General features: G+C 34.5%; 1 protein-coding gene across 3 annotated transcripts; it reads left to right on the forward strand.

The window, feature by feature from the left end:
• The first annotated feature begins 1,062 nt into the window (after nt 1-1,062).
• On the forward strand, nt 1,063-21,165 carry LOC110620719 (calmodulin-interacting protein 111). Of its 3 annotated transcripts, XM_043958832.1 has the most exons (13): nt 1,063-1,324; nt 2,715-2,820; nt 3,195-3,515; nt 4,165-4,323; nt 5,565-6,451; nt 7,400-7,604; nt 8,076-8,283; nt 13,337-13,851; nt 14,588-15,014; nt 15,252-15,332; nt 15,465-15,655; nt 15,739-15,926; nt 20,411-21,165. In XM_043958832.1, the coding sequence occupies exons 3-13, from the start codon at nt 3,225-3,227 to the stop codon at nt 20,490-20,492; spliced, it is 3,234 nt and encodes a 1,077-aa protein (XP_043814767.1). In that variant the 5' UTR covers nt 1,063-1,324; nt 2,715-2,820; nt 3,195-3,224; the 3' UTR covers nt 20,493-21,165. The 3 variants fall into 3 exon arrangements, with proteins under 3 accessions (XP_043814767.1, XP_021620234.1, XP_043814768.1); XM_021764542.2 differs by lacking the exon at nt 2,715-2,820; XM_043958833.1 differs by lacking the exons at nt 2,715-2,820; nt 3,195-3,515 and having other exon boundaries at nt 1,064-1,324.
• Nucleotides 21,166-23,942: the final 2,777 nt, after the last annotated feature.

A 23,942-nucleotide genomic window follows, 5' to 3' on the forward strand; every position in this document is an offset into this window, starting at 1 on the left:
GAATAGAAGGGGAATTCATCTCTATCAATCGAGTTGAAGATAATGAAATGATCTTCCACTACAAGCTCTACTCAATTAGTATGATCATCCACCTACACTTTATGGACTTGATTTTAAGCACAATGGAGTTGTGAGACTTTGCTTTTGCAGTCGAAAAGTATCTAGGTGGGTTGCATAAACAGACAACAATGTTGGTCGATAATTTAATACTTGAAGTAGAGGAGTAATAATTTTTTTTATAATTATTTTTTTTTAAATTTACAAACGACTAAATTTTTATTTCACTACACTTAGAGAAAAGTATTGTTCTTATTTTGCATGGCACGGTGCTAAATTCACTAGATGGTTAAATATGGCGATAAATGAACCGAAAAATGAGATTAAAAGAATGCAAAAGCAAATATTTAAAGTGCCAGAAAAATATCAGCATTTGAAAGAGAAAGATGAGGAACTAAAAGAGTTAATTGGTGAGAGGAACAATATCTTGAGGAATCAAATATTTAACTTGGAACGAGATTTGGTTGAGATGAAGAGGAGTATGGCAATGATAGGTCAAGATGTGTGCAAATTTAAGAAAAGTGTTGTGAGATTGAAAATGTTATTGACTACTATATAGTTACTTGGCTTGGCTGTATTAACTTATTGTGTAAATGTGCATAGTCTAGTGGCAGGGGAATACATTGATTTGCCTAGATCGAAGTAGACAATAGCACTATAATTAAACCGTTTGGATTTTCAGAAAACTAGAATTAATCAAAGATGGTAAGTTGGCTTGGCTGTATTAACTTAATCAAAGATGGTAAGTTGCTTTTAATTTTATCTAAATTTTTGAGTTTTGATTGGTGAATGCGATCTGTTTCAGAAAACTAGAATTAAACCGTTTGGATTTTCAGTTCGATCTACATTCAGCCAATTAGCTCCGATTTTTACTGATTTCATTGAAAAGAGGGTTTATTACTTAAATCAAACTGGACCATAATCTGGTTCCAGTTAAATTCGTCCGACTGGCCGGTTTGGTTTTGACAATCGTGAGTTTACCACTAAATAGTAAAATTTTTAAATTTTAATTTATTAAAAAGTTATCATACCGTCTCTCAACTCTCAACGCAGCCGCCTGTCCCCTACCCTCCACCCACTCCGCCCCGTCTACTATCCGTGAGCCAATCTGACATTCGTCCGCCGCTCCCGCTGGTACAGCCGCTCGCCTCCCCTCCCGCTGGTCGGCCCTCTGCTCTTTACGCTGTTAAATCACTGCTGCGTCCGCTGGTCCACTCACGTTGCTGCTGCTCCTCGCTAATCTAGTCTACGTCCTCAGTAACTGCAGGTTTGAATGGGTTTTGAGATTGTGGTTTCAGTGAGATATATTGATGTGGGTTTCTGAAATTTGTGGAAATGATTTATGTGAACGTGCTGAGGGATGTTTTTGTAAGATTATTGAAAATTTGTTGAAATCAAGACTATTGTAAATGGGCTGAGGGTTGTTTTTGTGAGATGATTGAAATGGGTTTCTGAATTGTAATGCTAATGTGAGATTTGTGAAATTTGTGGGAATGCTAAGAATTATTTAAATGTGCTGAGGGTTGTATTTGTGAGATTTATTGAAAATTCATTGAAAAAAAAAAAAAACTACTGTGAATGATTTGAGAGTTGTTTTTGTGAGATTATTGGAATTGGTTTCTGAATTTTATTGAAATACTAATGTGAGATTCTGTGTGAAATTCTTTTGTTTTATTTCTGCTGGATTTACGAGTTAATTGGGTTTGGGTAGTAAATGAGTTTGGGACGGATGCAGGTTGTGAAATTTAATTTTTAAACGGGTTTAGGACGATTTCACTAGTGTATTTGTAAAGTGGTGGTATTTAAAATTGTGTCTACCTTATTTGCTGCCATCCTACTTAGTTGTTGTGCCCATCTGCCTATTATTATATTATGAAATCATGAAATGCTCGAGTAAAATAGTAAATGAATGAAAAACATTCATTAACCACCTTAAAGAATAAAAATGTGAACCACCTTAAAGAAATAAAAATGTGAATTATATTTAAAGTATCGAGATGGAGTGTGAAATTAAGATTTTAAGCTTTGTCATTTAGGGTTTAAATATTGTATAATTTAATCTTATAACTCCTTCTTTAAACTTTATTAAATACTGCAGCTTCATCAAATTGCTATTTTCATTTTGTTTTGAGGAGAAATTATTTCATGTATCTTATAACCATAATACCATCAAATTACTATATAAGAAATTTAATCATAATTATAATTTACGATTTGTGCTATGATAAAATTGCTTTGATTTTATTAAATAGTGTATTCTGTTATTGAACTCGTACAGGCACGTTGTCTATTTTTAAGAAAAAATTCAGGTGGAGTTTGAAGGTTGAATTGCCCTACTAATAGATAGAATAACATAGTCAATAGTTGATTTAATAATATAACTCAAATTTATTAAATGTCTGTTTGATATTGCTTCTGAAACTGCAGTTTAGAAAACACTTTATTTAATATAATACCAAAATAAAATGTTTTTAATAATATCTAAAATGATAGATAAGCTCTATGTTTCTTTTTCAGGTAACACATCTCTCTATATATTTCTAATTTCAATTTTGTTTGCTTGTTGAAATCATCTTTCTAATTGTTAACAAATCCCTCTCCTCTGCTCTCGCCAATCTTGCATCTCATCACTGCCTGTACCTGACGCTGATTGACAGCCCATTGCTCCTCCCTTTGAGAGTTTCTTATATATTTGTGCGACTGCTGGACAACCTTGAGTCCTCATCTACTCTGCCAGACGTTTAAGCTTTCTGGTCTGAGTAGGTCGAATGCAAATACTCTGCTTTTTTTTTTTTTTTTGGATATTTTCTGTTTAGGGAAATTGTAGACTTGCTGCTGTTGTTGCTGGCCGTTAATCTGATAAAATTGAAGACCGATATGGTTTTATTTTTTGGATTTGGGCATATGTCCATTTTGGTTTGGTTTACTCCGAATCATGATTCAGTTCGGTTTAAACTTGAAAAAAGAGAACGATTTGGTTAATTGGCACACTCCTATTAATTAGTATTCCCAGACAAGCCAAGACCTTAGGCAATTATAACATTTGGAAAGAAGTGAAGAAGCCAGAACCCGATTAGGGTTTTAGCTGTTAGAGTTTCTCTTCATCTAACAAATGTTTAAAACTTTTCTTTCAACAGGTATCTGTGCTCTAGAGATTAAAGCTAGAAATGCCTTCAAAGTCGAAGAAGAATCCAAAGACAGCTTCAAGGCTTTCAAATTTGGATCAATCTCCATCTCCTCGAACACCATCTTTGATTTCTTCTACTGATTTTGAAATTAGCGAGCAGAAACTTATCCAATCTTTAGAAGAAGCATCAAGCAGATTTCCTTCCATGATTGGGAAATCTGCTTTCATTCGTCGAGTCGCTGATGTTGTGCCCGAATTAAGAGGATGTAAAATTTGGCTTTCAGAGTCTTCCATGCTTGCTTCTTCCCTTTCCCCTGGTTCCATTGTATCGGTAATTTGCCTTGTGTTTATTTCTATTATACTAATGGTTAGTTTCTTGGATTTTTGCTGCATAATCATTATATTATTAGTTGCTTTTTGCTCTGTACAAATTGTGGGTGCCTGACTGGATGTTCAAATTCAATAGCAGTGAAAATTGATTAACCTACAACATTGTCGTCATTACCTAATCTTAATCTCTCTCTCCCTCTCTTTTAACTTTGTTCTCAGAGTAACTATTTCATACCAATGATTTCTGATGGAGTGGAGAATGCCTCCATATTCACATTATTTTTGCCTATTATTTCTCTTCTGGTCTTTAAACTTGAATCTTTGATACCTATTATAGTTTCAGTTGTTGTGTTGCTGATAGTAGTTTTCTTTGTCGGCATAGGGTTGTTTGTGTAACTGTTTGAAGTGATTCCTTTGTTGGGACCTCAATATATTTATTAATATTCATTTTAAGATGTTGTTTACGATTATTTTATTGTCTTCAATTTCAGTTAACTTTCATGCTTTTTGTCTAATTTGTTTCTGTTACGTCATTAAGTAATGTGCAGTGAGGGTAATAAGAGGTCAAGAGCTTGCATCTTTTGTTTCCTTTTTTCTCCTTTTAATTAGATACTTTTGTTGCTGAATATATTATGGTAATCTTGTTGCAGGTTTCTCTTGCTGCTTCAGAGAGATGTGTTACAAATGACCTTCCTCTCAGCTCAACATCAGATGAATGTTCTAGGCAGTTTGAGTTCGAATCTGTGGATGAAACAGCTAACGACATAGGAAACTACTTTGCTTTTGCTAGGGTTTTTCCTTCTAGTAAGGTTTGACGATCTCTCGCTCTCTCCCTAAATAAATAATATGGGGATAAAGAAGTAATTCTATAAATGTTTATTTTGTTATGAAATGAATTCGGAAAGATATAGCGTTGGTCCAAAGTAAGATCAGTAATTAATATTTCAATAGGATGAACAACATAATTCTGTTTGAGCATGTATTTCTTTTTCAACCTATTTTTCTTTTAATTAATTAATTTATTTATTTACTTTTTCTCTTTGTGAAAAGTAAGGATAACATACTATCATGCATGAAGGGTTGAATTTGCTTACCAAAGGGAAACTGAAAGGTAGCAAGCATTTGAGTAAGTATTCAGCAATTATCTCTGATTCCTTTTAACAGCATATCCGACCTGCCTGCAGCCAATTCATCTCCAGAAGTTTCCTTCAGCCATTCTCTTGCTGAATCATCCTTTCTCTTCAAATAAACTTTCCAGGATCCTGGTTACCTATTGGCCCAGCCCATTCTCCTGCCCTGTCTCATAACACATAGCCTCCTGAAAATGTTGAGCATCTCCTCTTAAGGACCATCCCATAAGAACAAGCATGGTTTTAAATCACGATTGCTGCCACATTTGTTTTCATGGTCACATGTAACAAAAATAGGATCGTAACGTCTGTAATATAACTGCAACGATTTATTGCTATGCAAATTCATTTAAAAAATCCATGAAGTTCTTGAAACAAATAGACTTAAAGATATGAATAAACTAAAATACACGATCAAATAATAAACATAAATATATTAAATAAAGTCAATTAATCCATTATCCTTAGACATTATTAGCATTAATTAATTTAAATCTAAATAACCGTGGATACTAAAGAATAATACTTCATAGTATAAATTTAACACAAAAAAGCCAGTATCAAATATTCCAATATAATTTTTCTTTAATAAATAAACAAAGAATGCCAGAAATAAAAATAAATAACTCAACTTTCAGAAGATATAAATGTGTGATTCTACACACATTACATGCCAAAATCTGTGTGTAAAACTGAGTTTTGAAAATGGTTTAACCATATTTGCCATTTGTTAATCCTTTGCTTTCAATATCATGCAATTGGTACATTTAGTTTTTAGCTTTTTGCTATGTCACAATTTTACAAACTGTGTCATGCATAAATATTTTTAAAGGTTTTTGCATGATTAACTCATTTCATGGCATTATTGTATGGAATCTAAAAGCTCAACTTTTCTTTTCTTTTCTTGTCTTTTTTTCCAGGCTTTTATTGATGGAGTGCGGTTGTCTTCAAACCTTTATTACACAATGGGATGTCCTGACTCAGGAAGGATTGTATTTATTTACCCTATACCAAATCAATTTCTAACTGGTCTGGCAAACGGGCATAGTGTTGTACAAGATAGAAAAGTAGATGGTCTCACAGTTCATAACTGCGATGAATTGCACTTGGAGCTGGTTCCTATTAAGAAGAGAGCAAAACTGAACAGTGATGTGATTTCCATAATGAATACAGTAGAAAAAACACATGAACATTCTGAAAATGGGAAGATTTCATCCCCTGGGACACCTTTATATCGGCCAAACCTAATCTCTACTAGTCCTAGTCAGTTAGCTTCATCAAGATGTGAAGAAGCAACATCTAATTTATCCAGTCTAAAAACTACATGTGCTAATTCATTCGATATCAAAGAGATCTTAAAAGATGAACGTTGCAAACAACTTCTGCAAGCTTGTGTTACTTCATGGTTATATTCTCGTATTTTAGTATGTGGAAATCTAGTGGCTATCCCCATACTATCTGAGTTTTGCATTTTCCGGGTCACAAGTTTGAATAAAATGCAGGGAGAATGTACAAATCAACATATGATGGAAGAAAGAAGTCATAGTATGTATCCTCAATCTCATGAATCAGTAGTAAACATGGAAGATGCTTTTTCTATAAAACATGAAACAAAAGTATATTTACATCTACCAATAAATTTGGCAACTGAAACTCCCCAGAAGAGCGACTTTTCATTTGAGAAAATTAAGCGTGAGGGTTTGAAAAACATTTCAAAACATGATATATCAAAATTAGGCGGTCTACATAGAGAATATGCAGTTTTGAAGGACATAATTATGTCATCCATGAAGAACTCTTTGTCAAGGTATGTGGTTTAAGTTTTTATTACCCATATTTTTTCTTGTAATTTATTTTTATTTGCCGTATTACTCGTTTCCTTTGACGGTGGCACTATGCTTAAGGAACTTGAATTATGTAAACACTGACATGGTAGATTAGCTAGAATGGATGGGAGTCTGTACATTAAAATGTCAGGACTATAGAGCTTATGTTAATGCTAACTTACAAATTACTGAGATATATTAGGAATGATGGTATCCTTCAAGCATACTAGCTGTCAAATACCACTTTAAATCCTCTAAGCACATAATGACTGACTGTCCTTTGTAGCAAGAAACATGCTTCAAACTGATGAAAACCATAAACTTTGTTGAATCTGGCACAATAGGAGAAAGCATCTAGAACTTCTTCATCTTTTAAGAAGTGTATTAAACAACTGTGTAAACTTTTCGGCTTCTTTTACCATAAACTATTTGAATTTTGAACTTCAAGGTCATTCTCTCACTTTTGCCAGTATTGAGGCCGTCATTGCAGTGATCCTTTCCCTGAAGATTGCTGTTCTGGTGTCCTTTTTTTATTTTTTTGAATTCTGTCTTGTGAACAAAATCCCATGGTTTGGTTCTTCATTATTTCCCCTCCCACCCAAAAGAAAAAATAATTGCCTTTTCTGTGGAATCTTGAGCAAATATCATATGACATGAGTTTTGTTCATTAGTTATCATTATAGATTGTTTTTTAATCTTATGGCATTTATTTGAAATTCTGAACTCTAAGACTTGATTAAAAATCCTAAGAATCTCAAATAGGTCTGGTCTTGACACATTGTTTGGGATGGGTGAGACAGCTTGTGCGTGTTTTATGTTTTTATGTCCACTTTTCTAACTGTGCGATGGAACATCCATTATTTACAATTTGATTTCATGTTTTGTTGCACAAGGGATTATTAGTATTGATTATTGACATAACTATTTAGTCTTGGTTTACGACCAACAAAGGGAGTGCTTCTTCACGGCCCACCTGGCACAGGGAAGACCTCTTTGGCTCGATTATGTGCTCTTGATGCTGGTGTCAACCTCTTCTCTGTGAGTGGACCTGAGATGATAAGTCAATATCATGGAGAAAGTGAGCAAGCAATTAATGAAGTTTTTGATTCAGCCAGTCGAGATGCACCTGCTGTGGTTAGATTTCTTTTCTCTTGATTCTTAAGTTTTCACTCTCTTTTTCTTTTCTTTACTTAATTGGGAACCTTTCCTTCTTCAAACAGAGTGAAAAGTGAAACACAATTGCTAACTATTGACTTGGTTAATTATTTTGGTTTTAAACTGCAAAATGTAGCAGTTGCACCAATTCTAATCTAAAGATGTACTGTGTATGACATGCTCTTCTTAATTACCCTTTCTCACATATGACAACTTGATAGGGAACTGAAATAATACGCACACACATAGACAACATAAATATATAATATTAATATAGCTTTTGTTATTTTATAAACAGCAGTGAAAAACTGTTTATTATGTTTAGATTGAACTGCATTATTTGAATATATAATCTTACAAGCATGTGGTCAATGCAGATTACGTATTTAATCTGAAATACCTTTTCAGATATCAGTGTACTATGTTATACATAGATGGATCCTTTTACAGGTTTTTATTGATGAGTTGGATGCTATTGCTCCTTCACGAAAAGATGGAGGTGAAGAACTTTCTCAAAGAATGGTAGCTACCTTGTTAAATTTGATGGATGGGATTAGTAGGACTGATGGACTTCTTGTAATTGCTGCTACAAACAGGCCTGACAGTATTGAGCCTGCACTGAGACGGCCTGGAAGACTTGACAAAGAAATTGAGATAGGTAATACAGCTGCTTCCCCTCCTTCCTCCTTTTATGAATTTTATGTTTTTGTACTCTCCGTATTATTGCTGCCCACCATTTTTGTTTTAATATTTCATATAGATTTAAGATGATCAATTATTCTGCTAGGTCTTAGGTCCAAAGTATGTGTTATAAATGGTAGGTAAATATGTTCATATAACAAACTCGACTCAGAGTACAAAGCCCGGTCACCACCAATTTCTCCATTTAGTTATATGCGTAATAGAAAATAGAACATGTTCTTAACTATGTTTACAATCAATCTTGCACTTGCCAACCACGGTGCATCAAAACCAATTATCTAGTAGTCTCTTGTGGCTTCTTACATAAATGTCATATGTAAAGATGAAACTATGTATCAATTATAGCTAGAGATGAAAATATGTATTGCCTAATGTTGAGGCTTTCAAGAAATTCAATAGTGATTGCAATGAGATGGGTTTTCCCGTTGGATAAATTTTGGGGCCGTGTGGATCTTGCATAGCCTTCTTTATATTGTTTTCCATTAGTGCTATTGATGTCAACTATGGACATTCTATTGATGGTATTAAAGGTCATCCTGTGAAATAGCTCTTGGTACTAGTTTGGATTCAAATACTTATCACCTTTTTATTTGAAAGTGACAAAATATCTAGACTATATTTGTAGCAGAGGAACCAATAAACTAGGCTTAAAATAGAGGACGACTAAGAACATCCAATGAAGAAAGTGGCGCAATTAACATGGCCATCCACCAAGCAATCCATGTCACATTTCATGCAGTTTGCATGTCCACCTAAACTGCTTCATAGTATGTCCCATGTCCATTTCATGATTACTGTAGAGCCATTGCAATTGTCAATTAGAACCATGCACGTGGGTCATGTCCACCTATGAAGAACCACTTGTAACTTTCACATCTCCCTCCATAGGACCTCCTCAAGGAGAGATGTCTGAAAAAAGAGTTGTGGAAGTATGTTGGTACTTTAGGTTTCCAATGTCCCACATCAGTCTTTCTCTTTCCCCCTAACATTCTCTTTCCCCCTAACATTCTCTTTCCTCCTAACAGGTACCTTTTTGAGCCAAGTTCTCTTGAGGCTTTTATCTTATATGTTTATACTAACAGGACATAATGAAGCATTTTCTTTTACAACTTTGTAGTCTGAGAGATTAGTTTGGTGAATTCATTCAAGTCTTTTCCTTTCAAGTTCATATACATGAAAATGAAAATATGGAATTAACGTAACATCTCCCTATGATGATTGATAACTTAATCATGTAATCCAATACTTTGTCTATAGATATAGTGATAGAGTTAGGAACAAAATAGAAACCATCACACAGAAAATCAAAGAAATTGGACTTGTATTGATGGATAGAAAGGAATTTCTCAATACAGGAAAAACCTCTTCTTTCATCAATATAACTCGAGCTAAGTAATAAACCAGGAGAGTCTCTTCCGTTCTAGCTCAAGCTAGCTATCAGTAATTGCTCACAGACATCCCCTACAGGAGAGAACAATCCTTTCTCGAGAATCCCACTAACAACTAACAATATTCCTCTCCAAAGATATTAGTTGTCCTATTCTAGAATCTGCTTTTAGGCCTCCCACGTCTCTAAACTTCTTCCTAAAAGAAACTGTCAGCTTCTTTGGTCTTGGGCCGATAGCACTGCTGCTATCATATAGAATTACCTACTAGTTATGCTAAAAATGTTTGAATTACAAGGATCCCAAAAAACTTATGCTACTCATATTTGTGCATGTTTGACAAGAAAAAGGTAGGTCAAAGCAAGGGGAGATGGAAGGAAAAGCGCCAAGGGGGGAGGGAGAGGAACAACAAGAAGAGGAATAACAACAAAGACAATAGCTAAATAATGAAAACTCAATGGTATACATATGCATTTTCATTATTCACTTAACTATATTAGGGTGGAGGCAGCTTGTTAGGGTCCTTAGAAATGGATCGAGTTATGAGTCTATTGTTAAAATTTTATGGACACAATTTTCTTTTTGCGACTTATAGCTCCTTAAATAGAAGTTGAAAATCTCTTGAATTGAAGCAATAAAAACTTTGGAAAATTCTCTTAATTTTTTTTATCGAGTTGCAACACTTAAAATACTAGTGTGAGACATAATGAACTTCTAAATATAGAGAACCATTAAGTAACATGGAGGATTATTCTTCTACGAAAAGGAAAAGTAAATACTAATCATTTTCCTATGAAAAGAAAAAGTAAAAACTAACTTGTACTATCTATATCATGGGTTAACTACTAAAAACATGAAAATAGGACAATTATTAACTTGAGAAAATAACAACTGAAACTTGGCAACAACACTGAATTTTCAACAACACGTGGCAGCAACACTGAATTTTCAACAACACGTGGCAGCATCAGCTGTCACTTGTAGCTGGACTTTGTTGAGGTTGGGTTTGCGAACATTAATCCCCTCCTCCACTATGCACTTGTCCTCAAGCACAAACTCAGAAAATTTCTGGAAACTGTTCAACTAGTAGCTGGTTCGTTGTGACATCTATCGGGTCATTATTTGCTAAATCCAACCAGAATAGTTTCTTGCATTGGTGTCCTCGAACAAAGAGTTCATCACAGTTAAAACAAAGTTATTTTCGTCATCGTTCCCTCTATCTCATCACAGTTCAAGTGCTTAATTATTTGATTACCTTTTGCGCCCGTTCGTTATTTGTTGAGATGAACGTTTGTTGAGATGAATGACTAGTTGAAGGACTTGTAATATATATGGGTCAATTTTTTCGTATATAGAGTCATGGTTGTGAAAGGCCTGCCTCAGGCACAAGGTGCCCCAGGCTCCAACAGCAGCGCCTAGAAGCCTTCTAGGCAGGCGATGTTGCAAAGGCGCACCAATGCGCACCAGGCGCAAGGCACTGTCCAAGCGCGTCTTTGTGTTCCTAGCCAATCGACCTCAGTTCAGCAAATGTCAAGGAAAAAGAGAAAGGAAAAGACGACGAAGAAGAAGAAACAGAACTTACCTTGTCTTCTTCAGCTTCCTCAAGCAGATCTATAGGTAAGTTGCTATTATTTTTCTTCGTCTTCTTCTTCTTCACCACAGGTTTTGCCATGAAGAAAATTGAGCGCTTGGCTACTCTTGTTCTTCTTCTCCACGTTTGTTACCAACCATCATGGCATCATACTGCCCATTTTTCCATGGATTGGTTTTTGGATGCACAGTTTTTCCATGCCTGTTTATGCTTAATTTCTTTTTAAGATTGAGAATGAAAAATAATTTATTTTTAATTTATGTGATTAGAATTTTAGGTATTTTAATTTGTTAACTAAAATTTTTTTATTATTATCATTAAATTATAAATTGGAATTTGAAATTGCAAAATATGTTATGTAAATATGAGGACAAATTAAATTTATATGATTAGCACTAAATTAATTATCATATTGTTTAAACTTATTAAAAAATACAATTAAATAAATATAATTTATAATAAAATTTTATTATATCACTAAACTTTTGTAATTATGGAAGTAGATATATTTAAATGAACATCTAGTATTATTTAAATTATGATAAATTATTCATATTGATTTTTTTTAAGTTTGCGCCTCTCGTTGTTCAGATGCGTGTTTGTGCCTTGCTGCCTAGGCTCCAGGTCCCATTTTCACCTTAATGTGCCTTGAGCCTTTAATAACTATGCATAGAGTCTTGACATGCTCGTGGCTCTAACTAGGTCTGTTGGTTGGCGAAGCTCCACCTCCACAGCGGTGTATTCTTGCAACCCACTAAGATAAAGCTATATTTTTTTTATTCTGAGTGAGGCTTCCAGGTCGAAAGAAAAAAACTTCAAATTGGGTTTGATGGTCAGCAATCATTCCTGTGTGCTTTAATTTTGTTAGCTCTCTCAATTTATTATTATGGATTGGTAGCCAAAATGGAGATTGCGTTGGTGCTTGAACTCTTCTTAAGTCAAGTTAGGAAAATCCAACATTAATTGCAAGAACCACAATTGAATTATACTTTCCAAATGAAAAGAAGCCTAGTTGACCTTTTCTTCTGTAGAGGTTTGCTGGTGTCAAAAGAAGTGCTCCTACCTATTCAGTCATCCTAATGGATCTTCTTGACCATTGAACGAGAGAAATCTAATTTGGTGAATTTTGGAACAATCATACCATTACCTGAATTATCTGAACCGTTGATCCTACTACTCTCTTGCCTCTAGGTGTGCGGGAGTGGCTGCTTCCCTCCATAATAGGTGCTGGATTAGAGGTGTTGGGTTAGAGTTGGTAATGCCACGGAGCAGAGATTCTAACTTAGCACTTAATTCTTCTTGGCGAGCCTTGTTAGTAGCTTGCTCTTCCTAGAATAAGGCATAAATTCAATCAAGTTGCTGTTGAATTAAGTTGTCCATAATCCTTGGCTTGATACCAAAATGTAGAGTCCTTAAAAATGGATGAGTTATGAGTCTGTTCCTGAAATTTTTTAGAGATGAAATTTTCTTTTTACTACCTATAATTGCAATGAAACCAGCTCCTTAGAGAAAATCAGAAATCTCTTGAGTTGAAGTATTCAAAATCTTCAGAAAATTTTCTCTTAATCCTTTTATTGAGTTGCTACATTTAAACACCAGGGGAAGACATAACCATCTGCTAAAGACAGGGAACCATTATGCAATATGGAGAATCACCCTTCCTATCACTAAGAAAAATAAAAACTAGCTTGCATTATCTACATCATGGGTTAAGCACTAAGAACGTGGCTTAACCACTAACTACATGATTTTTAAAAATAGAACAACAATTAACTTGAGAAAATAACATCTGAAACTTGGCAGCAGCACTGAATTTTCAACAGCACGTGGCAGCATCAGCTGTCACTTGTAGCTAGACTTTGTTGAGACTGGGTCTGCTAACACTGTTATGTTCCTGTTATGTTATTATTATTATTATTATTATTATAATATTTGGATGTCTATTCAATTGATCCACATGCTTTCCTAGTCAACATAAATTTTCACCACTCACCAATGCCATATGTGCAATTCAATTTTTTTCCTGTTTACAGGTGTTCCATCTCCTAAGCAACGACTGGATATACTGAACACTCTTCTCAGTCAGATGGAGCATTCTCTTTCAGAAATTGAGATTCAAAACCTTGCTGTGGCTACACATGGCTTTGTGGGCGCTGATTTAGCTTCCCTCTGCAATGAGGCAGCATTGGTTTGTCTTAGACGTTACGCCAAGTCCAAAAAGTATTATGATAATTTGCATTCTAAGGAGTTATCCTTTGCATATGAATCTCAGTGTGACAGTGTGATAACAGAAGCTAGTTGCCTGGGTGAGATGCAAGACATTTGTACGGATTCTGCATCTTCAGGTCGTTTAGCTTTGCCTGTTTGCTTGGAGAGTTTAGAATCATCTTGCTCCAGTGGGACAGTTCCTGAAATTTCAGATAGCAATGAGAATGACAGTGGTTCTAGTTCTGAGGCAATTGTAGTGGAAAAAGAAAAAAATTTAGAAGTCACTCTTGAAGATTTTGAGAAGGCCAGGATGAAAGTGAGACCTAGTGCCATGCGAGAGGTATGATTGATATTCACCAATTGTTTAAACAAACTTGGAGGTTTGACTAATATTCACAAATTGTTTAAACAAACTATGGTATGGAACTCTTGATCCATCATCATCACAGTCCTAATATCTTGTTATTGAATATGGGAATATTGAATGATGGATGGGCTTTGCAACAGATATATCCTTGAATATTTGCTCCAACTTAAGTATTTATATTACAGCCCTTGACTGCACTTTTTTTTGGGTATTACATGTTGGCTTGGAGTATTTCAGGTGTTGCACAATGCACTAGATATGTTCCATTAATATGAAGCAGTAGGACATAAATTGATTCTAGTACAGAGAGCTCAGTTACTGACCTCTAAATAACCAGCTGCATTTTTATTGTCTATGACTGTGTTTGTGTACTGTCAAAAATCAGATGCGCCTGAGTTACTAGTTGTACTTTTGGAAAAATAATGTGGCCTATAAGCTTCATTAGCAGAATGGACAAACTTAATATTTGCAATAGCCAACTTGTTTGCAAAAGGTCTAGAAATTTGTTATGGAATCTCTCTCTCTCTCTCTCCCCCCCCCCCCTTTCATTTCTGTATGGCCTTCAATATCTTGATCAAAATTGGTATTAAAAGCCATTTTAATTGTCATTCTCAAAGGATCTTCTATTAACAGGAACTTAGAAGTAATATGGCAGGGTTGCTAATCTATCCAATTCATCATTTCTTCAAATTTGTTGATTTACTTCTAGGTAATACTTGAGGTTCCAAAAGTTAATTGGGAAGATGTAGGTGGTCAGAGGGAGGTAAAAGCTCAACTAATGGAAGCAGTGGAATGGCCTCAAAGACATCAGGATGCATTCCTCCGCATTGGTACTCGTCCCCCAACTGGGGTTTTAATGTTTGGTCCTCCTGGTTGTAGCAAAACTCTCATGGCTCGTGCAGTAGCTTCTGAAGCTGGACTAAATTTCTTTGCAGTGAAGGGTCCGGAACTTTTTAGCAAATGGGTTGGTGAATCAGAGAAAGCTGTAAGGTCCCTCTTTGCTAAGGCCAGAGCTAATGCCCCATCAATCATATTTTTTGATGAAATTGATGGTCTTGCTGTTATACGTGGGAAGGACAATGATGGAGTTTCAGTTTCTGATAGAGTTATGACTCAACTTCTTGTTGAAATGGATGGTTAGTGATGTTGTATTGACTTCCCAGTTAGAAGTTTTATTTTTGTAGGTACTTTGAAAAAATAAATAAAAAAAAAATTGTGAGATTGTGGTGGTCACAAAACTTGGGGTATTTATTTTTATTTTTTTGTTTTTAAATCTTGGATATTCTCACAGGATCTATTGCATTTGTTTGGGAATGCATCATGCTGTGTCCCATTTTATTTTTTTGCCTGAGTAGATGTTTTCTTGGATTTAGGTTTGCATCAAAGAGTTAATGTTACTGTTATTGCCGCTACAAATCGTCCTGACAAGATTGATCTGGCCCTTTTGAGACCAGGTGCTCTCCCTCTCTCTCTCTCTGTCTCTCTCACACACACACATGCTAGAGACATGCATGTTTACATATTTTTCTATTGCCATTGTTTTTTCTGCAATGTGGTTTCTTCCTAATTGATAGAGATATAAGCAGGACGCTTTGATCGGCTGCTGTATGTGGGACCTCCTAATGGGACTGATAGGGAAGAAATATTCCGCATCCATTTGCATAAGATTCCATGTAGTTCAGATGTCAGCATAAAAGAGCTAGCTCATCTTACTGAGGGCTGTACTGGGGCTGATATTTCATTTATCTGCCGTGAAGCAGCTATCACAGCCATTGAGGTTTTGCAAGTTCTTTCCATTTTATCTTGATCTCTTAATTTTCTTGTTCATTCATTTGATTTGGTGTCCTCTATATTTACTAGGAGTGCATTGATGCTTCTGAAGTAACAATGCAGCATTTAAAGGCTGCAATTAGACAAGTTCAGCCATCAAAGATTCAGTCTTATCAGGACCTATCAGCTAAATTTCAAAGGCTGGTTCACTCTAATCACAGACATGATGAATTGCAGATGCAAGATAGCTCAACTGGATCAAACTCGTCTCCCATCTGGTAAGCACTTCTTTTCCTCTTCAATCGTCTCAATTTCAGTCTTTTTCTTTTTGGGTTTTTGAAACTGGAACTCAATCAGACTACTTGGCTTAGATACAATTCATAAAACCACCATACTTTTCATCCTCGCTTTATGTGGCGTAGACCATAGGCCAAAAGGATTCATCACCATTACCAAAGTTTGTAATTACCTTCTAGACTAATTACCTAAATATCCTGGACTTTGTCTGTTTTTTAAAAACCTGTCATATTCTTTTAATATTATCAATTTTGGTGTATCACTATCATATCTCTATGGTTTGACCTAACGAATTAAAATGTCCTGTGGTTTATAAATTACATTAAAATATCTTTGTAGATTTTTTTCTGTTAACGTAAAAGGGTATATGTTTTCTTTGAATTTTTTGTGTTAGTCAATATCCTTTTCTGATGGTTAATGGTGAGATGAATTATAACAATGTCAAAATGACCCTCCATTTGCAAATAAAACCTTTCTCCCATCTCCTTCCTATTCCTGCAAATAAAATTATCAGTTTTCTTTTTTGTTTGGGGAGAGTGAATGATGGTATGCCATTAGGGTTTTGTTTGGAAGGACTTTTTCTTGTAACATTGGTAACGTGTAAAATCACTGTTGGAATTTAAATACTGCAATCAAACATTGACTTGCAAATTTGAAGCATGCAACTTACTGAAGCATTGGACTATTAGATGAAGCTGTTGTATTGAGATCCTCCATGTTTATGGACAGTATGCCCAATAACCAGAACGTCAATAACCATGAAGTGCTTTCCTACAACATTTTATTTGTATTTCAGTTTGATATGTAAGGTTATAATTGCTCGTTTTCCAGTTCTAGAATTAAATTTTCTGAATGAAACAGATGATTGAGGAAAAGAGACCCTTGCTTTATTAGTGCACGAGTCCTTGTTTGAAAATCCCTTGTCCCTGAAATGAAAACCAGACCACAATACAGTAGTGTGGCTGTTTTAGAGATAAGAACTTAATATTGAAAGAGATAAGCAATGAGAACCAAGTATCAGCAAAAGGAGACTGCTATTCACTTTTCTTAATAGCCAAACAGCAATAACAAGCCAAGAAACAATTCTTTGGTCCCAAGCTACAAGCCCGAAATAAAAATAAAGCAACAGAAAAAGATATACCTCTCTCCTTGTTCAATCCCATGTATATTTTCTCTCTAATCATTGCATAACTAAATTTGCCAGTTCTCCCTCTATTATGTTGTAATTCTTGCACCAGAATCTTCTCTTCTCATGTGTGGTGTGGCAATTCCCTTGCATGTTTCCTTCTTGAATAAACGTTGGCCCATTCAGCTCTTGGCCCAATGCATCCCTAGACCTGTATCAATGCCACCCGGAGGAGCTTCAGCCTTGTCCTCAAGACTGTAATGAGAAAATTGTTGGCAGAATTCAGTAGAATCAATTTCATTTTTTTGCCAATGGGTGTATTTGTTTGGGCGAACACTAAGAGGTGGAACTCCAGACTCGAGGAATTGTATGATTTGTTGGTCAAGAAGGATTCCACCCAAGAGGAATTGTATGATTTGTTGGTCAAAAAGGATATAATTTTATCGGGCTGTCGGCTCAGTAAAAATAGAATCATACTTGCACAACAATTCTACAATTGAAGCATCTCATACTCATTCAATTCTCCCTCTTGTACACTAAGTATCACCTCTTTTGAAGAGTTTAAGGATAGAGCAAAATACTCGGCATCTATCATCTTACTTACTAGGGAAATGGGAATTTGAGATTTGGTTAATGAAGGGTTCTCTTTCAAGGCAACCAGATTGCCCTGATTCTGAAATGACATAGTGAGTTGTGTCCAATTGACCTGCATATCCCTAAGAGTAGCAAGCCAACCAATGCTTAAGATCAAATCAATTCCTCCTAGAGACTTTATTTGACCTCAATTCTATTTGAACATCTTGACATAGTCCCCTTAATTCTGTTCGATGCCCATCGCGTAATCTGACCACGGATGGCGGAGTGGAAGTCAGCTAGAGAGAGAGCTGCTACTAATTTTTGGGCAATGAAGTTGTGACTAGCCCCACTGTTAATCATGACCATTATCTCCTGTCCTTTGATGCGATACAAAAGTTTCATCATCCTAGGCCCCGTAATTCCTTCGGCTACAAAGAATGTCAAGTCTATTTGAGTGAAACACCCTTCATTAGTGGCTTCTAGCAATTGCCCTGTATCGTGTTCCCCTTCTTCCTCAACAGTACAACTTCATCTTTTTCCACGATTATAGCTCTCAGCTCTCAGTGACTTGTTTGAGAATGGTAGGATTGTTTACACCGAAAGCACAATCCCTTTGCCCTAAGGTTCAAGAACTCTTGCTGTGAAAAATGGCGAGTGCCTTTGGATCGTATATTTCCACTACCACTATTTATTGCTTGCGTATTCCCTTAGGGAGCTGGTAATTGAGGAGTATTATTGTTGGGCTTTTCCAACAACTTGGTTCAAGTTTCTTAGTGAGCCCATTCACATTAGAGCCCCAATTGGTATTGGATCCACCTGCTTTAGTGCTATTATATTATCCAGTCTTGGAACTCAGCCCACATCCCTTTCATCCATTGTCCTCCTCCTTGGTCACTTCCTCTATCTCCCTGATTACTACCAACGACTGAGAGCTTCCTTTCCACTTCTCGAGCAATTGTCATGGTGCAAAAAACATTTATGGAATAGAGGAGTGTATTTGGATCCTTATCTCAATCTTCAACCCATTGAGGAATTAACCCAAATTGTGCTGGTTGTTGATTCACGTGGGCAGCCCATGCTATAAACTCTTCCGATATATTCCTCAACAGAACCCTCTTGCTTAATGGCAGCCAATCACTCATAGGGATCCATCAACACATCACCTCCATATCTTTGTAACAATTCTAAGGAAAAATATTCCCAAGCCATTTGGATTTCTCTATTGAATCCATCTAAACCAATGCAAAACAGATCCCTCCATACATACAAAAGCAAGTTGTCCTTTCATGTGAGATGGTGTTCTGTTAATGGCGAAATATTGATCGGTGCGAGACCCCACCAGTCACCTCCGGTGAATGTCGGAAGTTCAATCTGCTTTATCGACAGTTGTTGCTCAGTAGATATCTCGACTAGATCTTTTGTTTGCGGTATTGATGGTTTCCCTGCTATATTACTACTGATTGGGGATGGTGGTATGGTCTCAGAGGTTCCCTCATAACTTTTTCCCTTAAGCAGAGTAGCTAGCATTTTCTCTAGCACATCTGACTTCTCTAGTTTCTTCCGTGTCTGATAATTTCTTCATGACAACCTTCTCTTGTGACAATCGCAATACTCCCTCTTCTAATGCCATTAAGTTCTTTATATTTTCAATTTGCGATCTATTCTTGTAGTTGGCATGAACCCTCGAAGATGGATCTGTCTGGTCGTACCAATTAAGAACTTAATATTGAAAGAAATAAGCAATGAAGAACCAAAGAGCAACAGGAGACTGCTATTCACGTTTCTTGAGAGCCAAACAGAAAAAACAAGCCAAGAGACAATTCTCTGGTCCCAAGCCACAATGCTGAAATACAAAAAAAGATATCCCCCTCTCCCTGTACAATCCCATATATATTTTCTCTCTAATAATTGCATAACTAAATTTGCTGGCTGTCCCTCTATTATGTTGTAATTCCTGTACTAGAATCTTCTCTTCTCATGTGTGGCGTTGCAATTGCTTCACATGTTTCCTTCTTGAATAAGCCCTTAGCTTCCTTAGCCCATTCAGCTCTTGGCCCAACTGCCTTATCCCTGGACCTGTCTCAGTGGCACTACCCAACATAACCCTTTCTGTTTTGAGACTGCAACTGAAGTTGCAGCAAATGCACATCCAATACCTTAGCCCTGTCAACTTAAAGTTCTGATGCGCTTAGGCTTTGCCTCATTCCAATCGAAGAAAGTGAAAGGTCCATAGAATTCATTGATCGTGTTGCCATTAAGCAGGCTCTTGATCTCTGTGTGACTGGACCGATATGCCACATGCGAAGGAAATTGCTAGAGGTGGCGAAGAGGTCAAACTTCTGGCATTCTTTGTCAAGAATGAATATGGGAGAAAGGTTTTATTTGCAATAGAGGGTAATTTCAGCATTGCAATAGTTTATCTCACCATTGACTATAAGATAAGGGCATTGGCTAATGGCAAAAAATTCAAAGAGGACGGATGTCCTTCTATATTAACTGAAATAAATTGTAGGAGTATTTTAGTGTATTTACAAAATAAAAAAGACATTTTAATTAGTTAGACCAAACTATAAGGATAGGATGTTAATTCTACCTATCAATTTTAGCCTAAACTATAATAGGTAGCTAGGGGAAACAAAAATGAGTATATGCCCTTTGCAGTCATATCTCAAGGGAAAAATTTTTGTCTATTCTCTGTTGCAGTGTTCTTTTTTTTTATTTTACTTAACAAACTTTTTTTCTGCTTTCCCTATTTTGTGACAGGACCCTGATAAAATCGGCCATGCAGTTCTTATATCACTTAATGGCTCCAGGTTCAAAATCTTCAAGTCATGCTGCAAGCTAACACCATTTCCCTTTCCCAAGTATCAGTAGACATGTACTTAATTCCAGTGGAGTGGGGACTACCAATTGCCCACCATGAAGTGTTCTTCTGGTGGTTGAGCTCCAGAATTCACATGGCCCTACTATAGTGGTGAATATCATCAATGCTTAAACATAGCATATTTATGAGAAAAATATAGCTACAAATTTTTTATGAGGTGGGGATGATGCAAATAGAACTTCTTTATGGAAACAAAACTAGTTTAGGATTGAGGTTTTGTTGTTGTGTAGTGTGGGTTTTTGTCAATTTGAGTGTGGGTTGTTCATAAAAAGACTGATTGATCATAACTAGTTTCGGATTAGGGTTTAGTTGTGTATCTTGGGTTTTTGTCAACTTGAGTGTAAGTTGTGCATGAAAAGATTTGAGTGATCCTCAAAGTTCAGATCTGAGTGTGCCATAGCCATACAAGACAATTGCTGGTCCCATAATTCTGGTTTCAGTGTGAATAGAACAGCTAGTACGGGCCTTTGATGATATTAGATGGTCCACATTTAGTTTTCGCTATGATGAGTTCATTTGAAATTTCAGTTTACCATGTTGATTTTGACAGTTTCTGGAAAATCTGGTGTTTGCCTCTAAGAGATATGAGAATGGATTTATCTGGGAAATGCCTATTCTCTAAATTCCTGGTTCATTTTTGTTTTGATATACCAATTGGGAAAAAGAAAATCATCAATGCTCAATTTTACCTGTATTTATTGAGGATGTTCCATTTAGGCATCGTTTGATTCCAAGTATCCTACTTTGGGAAGTATATTTTCGGAAAGTACACATATTTTGTATAAATCTGTTCAGTAGACAAATCAACTTTTTAGAGGGTAAGATTAAGGATAAATTGATAAAATCAATGGAACTTAATTGAGAAAGTGTAATTTATCAAATTTCACCTGCGTAAATTATTATCAGGAATGTAGAATATGCTACTTTTCAATAAGTTAACCTTTCATTTTTAGAATAAATAAAATTTGAACTAAACTAAGTTTAAATTTTATTTATTAATTTAGAAAGAAAATTAAAAATGGATTAAATTGAATATTTTTACTATGTATAGGGTGAAAAATTTTGGTCATTTATAAAGGAGAAAAGAAGAAGAAAATAGTCATTTTTTCCCCTCCTTAAGAAAGGAGAAAAAAAAAAAAGAAAAAAAAAAACAGAAGGTGAAAGAAAAAGGAGAAGAGAAAAGGAAAAGAAGAAAAAGAAAAAAAAGAATCGAAGAAAAGAAATCGAAAAAGAAGAAGAGAAAGGAGAAGAAGAAGGTAAATGGGACAATTTGATTTTTTGCTATATTTTTAACTGTGACAATAGATAAAAAGATTATTTTGTTGGTAAATAAATGAGATAAAAATATTTTAATAAATTTTAAAAATTATAAAGATCACTTTATTAATAATAATGAGAATATCTAAAAATGAAATAATAAATCTTAAAAAACTATCAGTGGGTGACTTTGCCTTTGATTTCCATTTCAGATTAAATCAAATGGTTTTTTACTTTAGTGCAAGAGCTCAAGTACTCGTTTCTAATATGCCCATAGCCCCTGAAATATATGGAATTTACTTTCAAATCCTTTTCAACAACGTGACGTTTTGTTACAAACTACTATCAGAATCTAATAAAAATACAGTGTGCTTCTTAATAATTAATTAAGGCTCGATATGTTTTGTAGAAATTTTTTCAAATTATTTTTTAATAAATTTATATATATTGATCATAATTTTTTTTGGAAAAGAGGGTTTTTTTTAAAAAAATATCTATTTTATTAATATATTTTAAAAATTATTGACTGATTTTTATAAGTATTGTAAATGTCATAATTTATAAAAATAGATTATCAAAATTTTTTATTTTTTTTTTCTCTCTTATAGTAGAAAAAATATCTCATACATACATATTACAGTAACAAAAAATATATAATTTCATAAACAAATATAGTACTGATTCTAATATTTTTATTAAAATAATATAAAAATGTTATATGAAATAATAAAAATAACTGAAATAAAATATAGATGATACCATTTATTATTTTTATTTTTATTATTATAATTATAATTATTATAAAATACTATTAATTTTAAAAAATTAGTTTAAAAAAATTAAAAAACGAAAATTATTTACATGTAAGATTGTTGAGCGAGAAAATGGGCGAGAGGAATAGAGACCGAGTCATAAGAAGTTCTGATTTTTTTCTGCCTATTGATAGAGGAATTCTGTCTTTGTTTATGGTAGAGTTCGTTCTACCTTGACGATTTTTTGCAAAGGTTTTGTTTATATCAAGAAAAAAAAAATATGATGTGTCATTTTTAAAAAAATTAAATAAATAAATAATAAAGGACGGCCAAATTAAAATTATAATTAGGTTGAAATAAATTTTTTATTTTTTTTAAGGGTTGTGAAATTAAATAGAGTCGAATATAATGGAATTATTTGTAAATATGTACCCTTTTATTTATTTTTTTTCCCAATCTTATGTTTTCTGGTCAATGAAAGCTCTATGATTGGATGTTGGAACCTTAAAAGGTTGGTGAAATTAGGGTTGATAGAAAAAGAGATGTGATGAGTAGGGGTGAGCATTCGGTCGGTTCGGTTCAAAACCGAACCGAACCGAATAAACTGAAAACTGAAATTTTAGTGTTTATGAAAACCGAACCAAATCGATTTTGGTCAGAAACCGAATCGAATCGAACCGGTCCGATTCGGTTCGATTCAGTTCGGTTTGATCGGTTTCGATTTTTAATAATTTTTTTTTATTTTTTACACTTTATTTTTAATATTTTAAAATTTAATTAAAATATTTTAATTTTAATACGATTTAATTTCTCTATATTATTGAAAAAATATATTATTATCACTAATCGGTTCGGTTCAGTTTTTTCGATTTTTTTCTGATCAAAACTGAACCAAACCGAAATAATCGAAATTTCTGAAATTAAAAATCGAACCGAACCGAAATATATAAAAAATTGAACTAAATTTTCAAATCGATTCGGTTCGATCGATTTTTTCGGTTTGAACCGAATACTGCTTAGCCGTAGTGATGAGTCAAATATCAAAAATAAAATAAAAAAAATCTGCTGTTATTAATGAAAATGACACCCAAAACTTAGATATATTGCTTTAATTGGCTATGCTTAAAGCTGGAGGAAAAAAAAATTATTATTTACAACAAATTCAATTATTAATCAAAATTAAGACCACCAATCCAATTGTATCAAGCATATGCTGTGAGGTAAGCTTGGAAATCTGTGGATCATTGAGTAATTTTACAAAAATAAATTAATTTGATAATTATTTATAAAATTAATGGTTGCTTTAAAAAAATATTAATATAAAAGCGTATTAATTTTTTTTAAAATTTTTAGTTAGTTCTATATAAAATCCTAATTGAATTAGTGTTTTAATTAAAAGAAT

Source organism: Manihot esculenta, chromosome 8, assembly GCF_001659605.2.
Source record: "Manihot esculenta cultivar AM560-2 chromosome 8, M.esculenta_v8, whole genome shotgun sequence".
Taxonomy (NCBI): Eukaryota; Viridiplantae; Streptophyta; class Magnoliopsida; order Malpighiales; family Euphorbiaceae; genus Manihot; species Manihot esculenta.